The sequence below is a fragment of the Amblyomma mixtum genome, chromosome 3 (genome assembly GCF_055824585.1).
Source record: "Amblyomma mixtum isolate Tamu chromosome 3, ASM5582458v1, whole genome shotgun sequence".
Classification (NCBI taxonomy): domain Eukaryota; kingdom Metazoa; phylum Arthropoda; class Arachnida; order Ixodida; family Ixodidae; genus Amblyomma; species Amblyomma mixtum.
The window spans coordinates 431,608,607-431,620,775 of record NC_143014.1 but is presented as its reverse complement, the minus strand read 5'-3'; the positions used below and the strand labels follow the sequence as shown (position 1 = coordinate 431,620,775).

Sequence of the window (12,169 nt, the reverse complement as noted above, 5' to 3'; positions counted from 1 at the left end):
ATTGTGCCTGTGCTGAACTTGCGCTATCTTCGATGTGTAACGTTTTCTTGTGCGACCTGCCTGTGCACTCCGCTAAACTTCTCGTAGCTGCCGACACAGCCATACCTCCCTTCTCTTCTGCCCTCGTCCCACTCCTACCTGACTCTGCCTTCAGCAGCCCTGTTCTCTTCACAGCCACCACAGCTGCCACCCGCCCTCACCGTCTTCTGATTCCTTTCGCCGTTCTCACGATTTCCGATGGTTGCTGTGCCATTTATGTCTGCAATCCTTTTGCTTGCCCGTCCTCTGTCCTTTGTGGCGAATGCCTCGGTCGTATTGAAGAACTGGACTCTGTTCTTGCTTAGGAGTTCTCCGATCACCGTGCCTGTCCCAAGGTTGCTCTCCTGGACTGTTGTGCGACCACGCTCGATCCGCTTCCCGTCGACGTCTTTCATCGCGCCATCACTGCCGACCTTCCACCCGCTCAACCTTACCAGCTACTGACACTTCTACAACGCTTCAGCATGTCTTTTGACCTTTCCCAACCTTTTTTGTGCCCTGCATTTGCCGTCTTTCATGAAATTGACACAGGTACGCCCGCCCCCTTGCGCCAGCGACCGTACCGAGTCTCGCCCACAGAGCGCTGCATCATCCATGACAATGTCGACGATATGCTACAGCGCGGCATCATACAGCCCTCTCACAGCGCTTGGGCCTCTCCTGTTGTCCTGGTGACGAAAAAAGATGGCTCCATCCGGCTCTGCGTAGACTGCCGTCATCTCAACCAGATTACTTGCAAGGATGTTTATCCTGTACCCCGAATCGACAATGCACTCGATTGCTTGCAGGGAGCAGAGTATTTTTCGTCCTTAGACTTACGCTCTGGCTACTGGCAGGTCCCGATGGCTGCCGCTGAGCGGCCGAAAACCGCCTTTGTCACACCAGACAGCCTATTTGAATTCAATGCATTGCCATTCGGCCTATGCAATGCCCCAGCCACATTCGAGAGAATGATGGATAATATTCTCAGCGGGCTCAAATGGGAAATGTGTCTGTGCTATCTAGATGACATTGTAGTTTTCTTACAAAGATTTTTTTTCCATTTACTGCGCCTCCAGTGTGTTCTTGCGTGCCTTACTGATGAAGCCGGGCTACAACTAAACCTGAAAAAATGTTACTTCGGCGCCACAAAGTTAACGATATTAGGCCATGTCATCTCCAAGGATGGCGTTCTTCCTGACCCTGCCAAACTTCGTGCCGTTGCTTTCCCAAACCGACCACTTTAAAAGTTCTTCACAGTTTTATAGGCTTGTGTTCCTACTTCCGCTGCTTCATCCGGAATTTCGCCTGTATCATCGCGCCTTGTACACAGCTTCCTGCCGGCAGTCCGAATCTCCCGTCTTGGTCACCCGCCTGCAATGCCACATTCTACACTTTACGTTGCCTCCTGGTCTCCCCCCCCCTCCCCCCAATACTCCGCCATTTTGATCGCGACTATCCGACCGAAATTCACACTGACGTGAGCGGTGTGGGCTTGGGCGCAGTTCTTGCCTAACGGAAGTCTGGGCATCCGGAATATGTTGTCGCTTACACCAGCCGTGCCTTCACCAAGGCGAAATCTAACTATTCGGTCACAGAAAAAGAATGTCTCGCCATCATTTGGGCGATTGCCAAGTTCTGCCCTTACGTCTAAGGCCGGCCGTTCTATGTTGTCACCGACCATCATGCTCTCTGCTGGCTGTCTCACCGCGTCCCACCACGTGAACGGCTGCCGGTCGTTCTCATTACAGGGTCATCGTTTGTTCAGGAAGACCAGTGTCCCACCATAAAAACGTTGCAGAAACTCTTACCATTATGGAGCAGTTCTGCTTTTAACCCTCCCGTTAGTTTGCATGAATTACAACATTTCATAGAACTACGAAAAATGATTTTGCACAATATTTGTCTCCGAAGGGTATTATTGCCCAGGTTTTCACTGAATAAGTCTTACTTTTATGCAAACGATTTTTGACAGTTTCGGGAGGCCGTTCGGGTGATAATTTGACATTCAGTTAATTCAGATGTTTTTTTCTACTTCCCTGCAAGTCCGAATTAGTGAGGTTTTACTGTACAGCTGTTCTTAGTGCACCCACCTTGGCATGTTTTGCTAGGTTGGTTGTTTTTATTTTCAAGGGAAAATCGGTCACTTTTCGCGTAGCCAGCCGAGAAGGTTTCCTTTCCCACTACTTATTAGCTCACTCACCCCTGGCTGCTAGGGGAAATGTGGTAAGCATCCCACAAGAAATGGTGGCAGTGCAGAAAATTCTTTCATGGCAGACCAAGCAGTTCTAACCATGATTTGGGTCCTAAAGATTTCTACTCCTAATGGCTGCTCCATGTGTGGCTGCATGGTGAACCCTGTCTTTTCAATGTGCATTTGAAGCACTGCTGAAGTAAGGTGCTGATGCCATGCTCATGACAGTTGTTTTCCTCTTTGCGTGGATTTTCTTCATTCAGTGGTTGACGTGCCTTTTCTTCTTTCCCTACCCTTTTTTTGTTTATTTAGGTGACTTTCTCCTCTGGCACCAGCTTGTCCGAATTTTATCTGCAGAGTTTCAGCCAGATGCCACAGTTGGCAGAGCTGCAGGACAAGCTGCAGGCATCCTGTGCAGAGAGAAATGGGAGCTACTCACCTGCCGAGGGAGAAATTTGTGCAGCCCTGTTCAAAGATGATGGCCAGTGGTATCGCGCTAGAGTCAATGCAGTGGTGAGTTTTTTTTTTTTGCCCACCATGGCCTTTGTCTTAAGCGCTATTTCCAAACGCTCTGTATCTGGGAGAACCTCTCCGTGACTCTGTACTGAGAGTAATCCCAGACACTTTTGAACGAAGTCTTTATCAAGGGATGGTGTGGCTCATAAAGGTTGAATAGCACCTGGTTCAAGAGGTAGTTCCCATTTTGCCTGTTAGACTTGAAAGGAGTGTCTTTTAGGGTAGACGAAGGTCTTAAAAAAATATCTTTATTATTAAAGGTATTGCAGTAAAATTAGACCTGTATATTAATCTCCTCCTCCTGTTTTAAAAAATATACTAATTAGTTTTGATATACCTTAATTATGGGAAAATTAAGCATAATTAAGTAATTAACTCAAGCCTAATTAAGTATTTCTTCCAGAATTACCCAATTAGGCTTACAAGGCCTGCCTACCAGGCATTAAATAAGGAAGTAGGAATCGTATTAGCAATAGCAATAACCTTTGTTGTGTAGGCTAATAGCTTGTTTACAGTTTTTTGAATAGCAATTGCTGTCAATGAAAAAAAAGTGACACTTGATGCTCGCATCACAAAGGGGTTTACTGACTGCTGTCGTGAAGCATTGTAAGGTGGCCGATATTTCCATACTGGAGGAGTGACGTCAGTGATCGATGAATTACTAGTCAAGGCACTGCTGGCAAAATGCAACAAGAGGGCTCATGAAACCGACGGAAGGTCTAGAACTTCAGCTGCAACTTCAGCTGCAACTTAGCTGCAACTTAGCAGAAACTTCAGCTGCGATGCAAGTGGGACAATCTCTTGTCGCAGTTGTTTTCTTTCGCACTGCCCAAAACTGGCAAAATAGTTTCGGATTGGAACGGCCGAAAAGTGGGTAAATGTTTCGGACCGGAAAGACTTAAAATAGTTCTGCTTGGTATATTAAAAAAAAACATTTTTGTACCGGAGGCAGGGGACAGCATGCAATGTCATACACTAATTAACTTAATATTTTCAAAACAAACATGAGTTGCTCTATAATTATTCAGAAATTGCAGGCATTAAATATTGATCAGCAGCCATTCATAACAGCCATGCTTTGTGGGTTGCGTATAGCTTAGGACATATTACTCTGTGAGCTCAGTGCGCCTCCAGATATTGACTATTAGTATTAGTAGTGCCACTGAACCACATTGCCACGCTTAGTTTGTTTTTGGTTTCACTGGTATAGTATGCTGCGGGGTTGCAGCCTCACAGTTGTACTGCTTTTCTCTCTTTCAGGGGGCAGTGTGTATGGTGTACTTCATTGACTATGGCAACGTGGCCCCAGTGGCCCCCAAAAATACTCGTCCCCTTCCAGATGCCTACCTGCAACTGCCAGCACAGGCAGTGCGTTGCCGGCTGCATGGGGTGCGGCCATTGTCAATTTTTTTAGACTGGGCTGTGGAAGCAACTGCAATGCTGGCCTTCCTGCTTCAATCAGACCCAGTGGTCGCTAATGTACTCAGGCGGGTGGGCGACACGCACGAAGTGGAACTGGCTTCAAAGAAAAGTGAGTGTTCCTGGAAGATTCTTGCTGCTGGCACCAGCTGCTTGCAGCCATGGTAGTCCCGCACTCAAGCTTGCTCTCGGGATGGAAAAGGGGCATTTAATGTGGTCGTGAGTATATTCAAAGTATGTGCTCTTCAAGTAAATATTGTGTGGCATGTTCAGCAGTGGTGCTTCCTCTTGAATTATACAGCATAAAACATCACTGAAGACCTGTCAGGTGAGACTCTGTCGATAATGACAGACATGATGGTGTAGTACACATTTACATCATCGTCATCATCTGCCTTAAATTTTCGCGCTTAAATTTTTTCGGCATTTCTTGCCAACCTGTGAGATTTGGAATCTAAAGGCAAAATACTCCAGAGGGCTTTTAAATAAAAGTTTTACTGCTCAAAAGTGCTTGAGGCTGTAAATTTTGGGGCTCCAGACTACACCAAATTAGGTGTTCCTCTGCTTCCAAGTGCTCCAAAATTTCCTCCAAACTGAGTTTTACCAGTAGTATCTCTGCATATTTTTGCTCACGATTTGGAACATATGAACCAAGAAATCATTTGAATGAGGAGAATATCGCCAAGGTTCTGCTGCACATTCATAAATCTACCACTGAGCTTTTTCACAGTTGCTTGTACCCTACCAGACAAGCCTGTTGTCTAGCGAATGAGATAATGACCCCGACCTCAAGGCATGGCGGAGGGGACTTTTGTCAGCACTCTTTCATATGGCTATCAGAGAAATGGTGTGCACTGCTTCCTCCTCATCTCCCTTTATGCAGCCGAAGTACCCTCAGTTGGAGATCTTAGTTTGTAACCTTGCGCGGGTATGGCGGCTAATGGAGTACAGGGTTGCCGCGCAGGAGCCTCCCGTCTCCCTCGCCAAATCTGATTGTGAAAAGGGTCTGTTGCATGTGGTTGCATGATGGGTTGAAACAGGCAGTGCAGAACCATTTCTTTTGTGTGGGCATCAGCTTGTTCTTTTTGTGACCCATATTATTTACGTCAACAGGCCAGAGTTGTCCTTGTTTCGTTCAGACTGCTTTTTTTCCCTCTTCAGGTGAGGAGCTGTGTAGGCAAGGCACAGATGTGTCTTGGCTGGTGCCTGTTGCGAGCCTCTGCTTTCTTCTGCAGGTGGACAAAGCCTCAACCAGCAGCTGGTGGCCAAAGGGTTTGCTGCCGACCTGAAAGCAGCTGCGGGCCCCGCTTCTGCTTCAACTGCGACCTCAGCCGAGGGACCAGGCATGCCACACCGGCGGCCCGAGCGCATGCGCTCCATGTTGGACCTTGTCAAGGTTGGAGACAAGTTGCACATGGAAGTGATGGTGTCTGCGAAGGAGGTGGTTTGGTGCATGGCCCTGATCATCGACCTGGCCACACGCTTAGACCAAGTGCACAAGGCACTCCACGATGAAGCCATGAAACTCAGTGGCCAGAGCATGGCTCATCAGTAAGTGTGGGACAGCCACAGCCAGTGCCAAAGAAATGTGACCTGGTCTGTGTATTTTGTGTTTTAAGGGCAGAGACCCCTCTTATACCTATTTTGTTTTATTTATGGACAAATTCACACCTAATTTTCACTGTTCGTGCATTTTCATGTGATGATTCCAAAACTGTAAACGTTCCAAAACTGTGACTGCTTTTCTCCTTCAACAAATAGTTTTAGCTATATCTTGGAAAATATGTTTTGTTTGGAAGTAGCATGGTCAAACTATTTTTGCCTTTCGGAATCCCAGCAGCATTCAACATGTGCCGGGGAACACCCTCTCCGCCCCCCCCCCCTTCCCAATCTGTTGTCACATTCGTTTGCTGCGTCAGAGGTGGACGTCTTCCCTTGTAGGCTAGGAGCCAGAGAGGTGATGCCATCAATGGTTTTGAGAATGAAGCTCAACCTGCAGGTTTGCTCACGAGGTGCAGGGTTTCAAGGGTTTGTCGGGGATATTCACTACAGTGCACAGAAGTGCGTCTTTGCATAAACAATGTCCAACAGCTCCACGTGATAGAAATGCGACATTGGAGAGCTACAAAGATTTGGGAAAGTTTAGAGTGTCAATAGGGCCTGTAACTGCCTGGCTTGTTGATTGGCCACTTCTCAGAGCAATTGTACCAAGGAGTGTTCGTGTAGTCAGGTGACATTGAACTGTTTGGCCACGATTGCTACTGCATTCGTATCATTTGGACGGGCACATGAAAGTGTTCAGAACACCCAAATTTTACATTGCGTGCACCATGCACCTTGCTAAGGGAATTCCAGGGCTTCGTCATACTGAAATTCTATCAGTTGTGATCATATCAGCAGGATCCTATAGTAGTATTTTTTTCTGGCTTACCAAGTACATATCTGTTATGCAACAAGTTTCAAGTTACTTTGAACTGTAACTCTCAACTTAATCTGAAACATGCCAGTGTGCGCTGTATTACCTCCCCCTAGTTTGTACAGTGGTACCAACTGTAGCTCCAAAATGTAAGTGATTGGAAGAGAGGCCAGTGTTCTTGGAGAGCCTAGCTCTCCCTTTGATGTTTCTCTTTCAGAACTACCGGTCATTTAAAGGTGTTGTGAATGGTGACTGTCTTGGTGTCACATGTACAAATTGCGGTCACTTTTTCACATTTTACAACAAAAGAAAAAGAAACATTGCAAATGCTCATCATGCCTGGTCACCTGTGTTTACCATGCAGGGTGACTGCTGGAGATTATGTGGCTTCTAAATCAACGGAAGATGGGTGTTGGTACCGTGCTTATGAGACTGAGAAGACTGCCGACAAGCACACCGTGCGCTATCTGGATTACGGCAATGACGAGGACAACACAGCCGTTTTTCTGATGGCATCGAAGCACAGGGAGGTTCCAGCTGCAGCAGTGCGTCTTCTTACGTCAGACCCCACATCCTTCAGAACGGGGCAGCTGCTTTTGTTTACAGTTGAGTCCATTGATGGCCACGGAGTTCGAGGAACTGCTTCATCTGAGGAGGACAGCAAGTCCGTGGGTGGATTAGGTTTGGTGCCCTGGAACGCTGACCTGATCTCAGGAGGATCTGCCAAGTCTGCTTCATCCAACCCACCTACTCCTGTAAGAAGGCCTTTGGCTTGCCTGACTTGACCTCTGGGGACTAGATTGTGGGGGTCACCTTGGGAATTATTCTCACTAAGCTGTTTATTTTTGTTCTCTGTGCATTAACATAACTGTAAATTATACCTATTTTACGGGCTTCAAAAGCTGTGCAGTTATCCCATGGTTGTTGAATTGGGTGCCCTTCTTTCTTTTTTTTCTGTTGTTTGTTCTTGCATACACCTTATGTCTCCAGCAGTTGATTCATTGTGCTCCGAGATCTTTTCTTACACAGGGGAGGTAACAGATTTGAGAAGGGAGGCATTAGGTATAAACCTGCTCAGATTATTTGCAGGGCTAGTTATTTCCACGTCCTTGCAATCGCCACGGTGAGCAAAAAACAGATGTGGACTAACAGGAAGACGACGCAACTACTCAGAGGTCAGCACTTTGGCGCGAAGTGTCCTGGCCTTGCCATGTCTTTGTTTTCCTACACTGTGGTGAATTCGAGCTTTCTGCTTCGTCACTGCGAGAGCGGACCCATAGCAGCTTCTGCAACCAACCTGTTGCTTACTTTTTAAAATTCCCAGCTCCTCTACTTGCATGCTAGTACAGTTAAACCTTGAAATAACGAAGTCTGTAACATCCACATTTTACTTCAAAACATTGAAATCTAGCTACATAATTCATCTCACCGTGCAAGGAAACCTTCAAAATGTGTTGTGAATCACTCGTGGATAAAACCTTTTTTTCCAGTGAAAGTGGTGGGTAGTCTTATGCTTCCATGCTTTCCCACGAAACACAAAAAGCACTTGTAGAAATCTATAAGTCATCTACAACAAGATGTTTTGACGTGTTATAGGAGCATAGTGAAGATTTTATATAGCTGTCCAAAGTCTTGAAGACCTCCTGTAGCCTAGGCTAATGCAACGATATCTGTCGGCTACAAGAGGTTTTTGTTGACATCTTGTAGACTTCTAGCTTATACCTTGTTTAGCTGTAAAGAAGTGTTTTAGCTCTTCTATAGCTGTGGTATCCGATGCTCGTAGTTGGCTAATAGAAGTCTTACCTAGCTGTATATAGATATATTTTAGGTATTTCGTATTGGGGCTAATGTAATGCTGTTCAATGAAAGGCACTTTACAAAGAGCCGGTCCTTGACGCCTCACAAGCAATAAGAACTGAAGAAAGTACAAACGTCTTCCATGCTTGGGAGACAAAATGTGCATTGAGAGTGTGCAAAAACTTGTTGGTAGAGCGACTGCTCCGGTGAAGCGGTGGTCCTGGGTTCGAACCCCGGACCAGGACGAATTTTTCTTTAACTACGAAGTTTCTGAGAAAGCTGTATAGCTTTCCTTTGTAGCCGTATAGCTGCGCTCGGGTGGATGCCAATGAGTAATTACTCCCTTATTACTTGTTAACTTGTTGCTTTGCTGTTTCTTGCCCCTCTTGTCTGACATTTGGCTTGTTGTCTGCAGACTAAAAGTATATTTTCTTCAGCAGATGTCTAGGTACCAGGTAATTAATTCATGAGATAATGCAGCAGTTTCTTTTGCAACAAAATTTTGCATATCAAGAGTGCAAAAGAAACTGCTGTGTCATTTCATGTATTGACTGCCTGGTAGCTAGACCTCTGCTAAATGCAAACACTCCTTTAATCTGTAGACAACTATATAAACGTAAAATTATTTGTGCCGTTAGAGCCAAAGCCATTGGAACTGCGTTTAAGGAGAGTTATTGTATGATGAAGGTAAGTAACTTTTTTGTTTTCATGGGATAGCTTGGCTGATGAAGATCACGAGATATAATATGCATAATGAGAAGGCCGGACTTCGGTATGTTCGCTGCTGGTGGGCAGATAGAGAAGAATTTCAAAACGATGAAGGTAAAATGATAGTTGGGAATCTTGGGTCTTGCTTCCATCTCTTGCGGCATTGGGGATATATGGCTGGAAGCTGATCCTTTGTAGTTATGCTTGCTGCCACGGATTTTTGCTGCAGGACTTTTGGAAGGTGACCAGGCCCCGCGAAGATTGGAGCCCTAAGCGCTACGAGGGCAGACGTCGCTACCAGCTCTTCATGGTCAAGAAGGGCTACATGAAGGCCGAGGATGCCGAGAGGCTTAACGATAGCGAGAGGCCTCAGCGCGAGCTCAAGCTCAAGGCCATCCAGGACACCAAGGAGGCAGCTGCAAGCAGGACGGATAAGCCGGAGCAAGAGGCAGCTGCTGGCGAGGTCAAGCAGGAGCCAAAAGTGGAGGCCAAGGCTGAGCCCAAAGCCCAGCCCAAGGCCGAGCCACCGAAACCTGAGGCACCAAAGCCCGAGCCCCGAAAAGGCTGAGATTTGCATGTCGATGTGAAAAGGCTTGTTGCGTGCAAGCTACCTGAGTGTTGGAGAATAAATTGGAACGAGTTGTAGAGTCAGTTTGTTTGTCCAGTGTAACGAATCATTTGCTGGGCCTACAGTATCTTGGCGGGTCCCATGCAGTTTCTTTTCTGGATATATATTTGAAATGCTTAGAAACTTCTGGCGTCTGCCGTATCATTGATAGCATGGTACGTTGTCCAGATGGGCGTAAGATCAAACAAAACATGGAGTACTACATTCAGATGTACCTAAAATGAAAATGTAGGTGTAGACAGTGGCTTTGAGCAGAGCTGCTCGCGCACGACCATTAAGATTCATATCTCTGCAGTGAACTCTGTCCTCATTGTTGAGTATTCAGCACTGCCGATCGCCTTTTGGCAGTCTTAGTAAGTGTTTGCATTGTGTGACAGGCGCAACCGCAAACCGCATGTGGACACATGGGAAATTGCGCGAAGCAGGAGCATAACGACAACAGAACAATCGAGACAGTGAACAGAAGCCAAGTATACGCCGAGTAATACTTGTTGGGGGGCTAGTTGGTGCATGTTTCCAGCAAAGCGTTGCAGCGCCGAAAAAGACAACCCACAGCAAGCAAGACTGGACAGGCGCAACTTCCAACTGTTTATTCACAGTGAATGCGAATGAATATAAGGCAAACAATCAAGAGGGATAGCAAGATCCACATATATAATAAGGGAGTAATTACTCATTGGCATCCACTCGAGCGCAGCCATACGGCTACAAAGGAAAGCTATACAGCTTTCCCAGAAACTTTGTAGTTAAAGAAAAATTCGTCCTGGTCCAGGGTTCGAACCCAGGACCACCGCTTCACCGGAGCAGTCGCTCTACCAATTGAGCTAACCAGGACGGCAAGCTTATGGTAGGGCGAGAGCGAATTGATCAATAACTCGAAGTGGGAACTGTGTTGGTCAAATGTTTAGGGGAATCCCGCAAGGTGGAGTAGATTTGACCAACACAGTTTTGACCAACACAGATTTGACCAACACAGATTTGACCAACACCAACACAGATTTGACCAAAACATTTGACCAACACAGTTCCCACTTCGAGTTATTGATCAATTCGCTCTCGCCCTACCATAAGCTTGCCGTCCTGGTTAGCTCAATTGGTAGAGCGACTGCTCCGGTGAAGCGGTAGTCCTGGGTTCGAACCCCGGACCAGGACGAATTTTTCTTTAACTACGAAGTTTCTGAGAAAGCTGTATAGTTTTCCTTTGTAGCCGTATGGCTGCGCTCGGGTGGATGCCAATGAGTAATTACTCCTTTATTACAAATCTACTCCACCTTGGGGGATTCCCCTAAACATTTGACCAACACAGTTCCCACTTCGAGTTATTGATCAATTCGCTCTCGCCCTACCATAAGCTTGCCGTCCTGGTTAGCTCAATTGGTAGAGCGACTGCTCCGGTGAAGCGGTGGTCCTGGGTTCGAACCCCGGACCAGGACGAATTTTTCTTTAACTACGAAGTTTCTGAGAAAGCTGTATAGCTTTCCTTTGTAGCCCTATGGCTGCGCTCGGGTGGATGCCAATGAGTAATTACTCCCTTATTACAAATCTACTCCACCTTGGGGGATTCCCCTAAACATTTGACCAACACAGATCCCACTTCAAGTTATTGATCAATTCGTTCTCGCCCTACCATAAGCTTGCCGTCCTGAAGTTTGATGCAGAACGCTATCGTGCAGCCCGTGTACGATCCCGCAGCAACCGTGCTCTGCACTCTGAGGAGCCTACTAGACAGGCCTTGCTAGATGAGCGTCGTCATGTGGTTGCCAAGCGGATTTCTGAGCTCTACTGTGGTGGTGCCCTGGTCACAAGTACAGATGTCATAGTTACCCGAGTTTGAAAACCACTATAGCTCTCTGTTTGCTGCCACGTCTAGCACTGCTGATGATGATCATATAGCGCGATTGGTGTCCATGATTAACCCACTCAATGAGGATGAGTCCAAGGCAATAAGTGGCTCTTTAAGCTTGGGTGAATTGCAAGATGCAATTGATCAATTGCCGCTTTCGAAAACTCCGGGGCCTGACGGCCTCTCAGGAGAATTTTACAAGGCATTTAAATCCGTTCTAGCCCCTGTCCTGCTCCAAATTTTTGAGACAAGTATTGATGTTGAATTTCGGCCTCAGTCATTTACGAAAAGACATATTGTCTTTATACCAAAGACCGAGGATGGCTACAGACCAATCACGCTTTCTAATGTAGATTATAAGATTTTTGCTAAAGTACTGTCAAATCGGCTGCAGCTTGCAATGTCTACTTTGATTGGGCCTCATCAAACATGTGGCTTGCGGGGACTATCAATACAAACTAACCTACATGTAGCACGTACGGTGTTGCAGTATTGCAGTGACGCTCAAGAACAATTAGCAATGCTGCAAATTGACCTGGCAAAGGTATTTGATCGAGTGTGCTATTCATTTCTTTTTGCACTTTTAAATCACGTCAATCTCGGTTCAATACTTTCTACTGGCATACGCCT

General features: G+C 46.3%; 1 protein-coding gene across 1 annotated transcript; it reads left to right on the top strand.

Moving 5' to 3' along the window:
* Nucleotides 1-4,165: 4,165 nt before the first annotated feature.
* Nucleotides 4,166-9,636, top strand: LOC149358112 (uncharacterized). Its single transcript, XM_089576730.1, has 4 exons — nucleotides 4,166-4,259; nucleotides 5,383-5,698; nucleotides 6,928-7,318; nucleotides 9,298-9,636. Exons 1-4 carry the CDS (start codon nucleotides 4,166-4,168, stop codon nucleotides 9,634-9,636), a joined length of 1,140 nt encoding a protein of 379 aa, XP_089432856.1.
* The last annotated feature ends 2,533 nt before the right edge of the window (nucleotides 9,637-12,169 follow it).

Excerpts from the sequence above, each read along its gene's own strand:
- LOC149358112 (XM_089576730.1), top strand. The coding sequence starts at position 4,166 with ATGCTGGCCTTCCTGCTTCAATCAGACCCAGTGGTCGCTAATGTACTC. Across the intron at positions 4,260-5,382 it reads GGAACTGGCTTCAAAGAAAA|GTGGACAAAGCCTCAACCAG; the intron begins GTGAGTGTTCCT and ends TTTCTTCTGCAG. Across the intron at positions 7,319-9,297 it reads CATCCAACCCACCTACTCCT|GACTTTTGGAAGGTGACCAG; the intron begins GTAAGAAGGCCT and ends TTTTTGCTGCAG.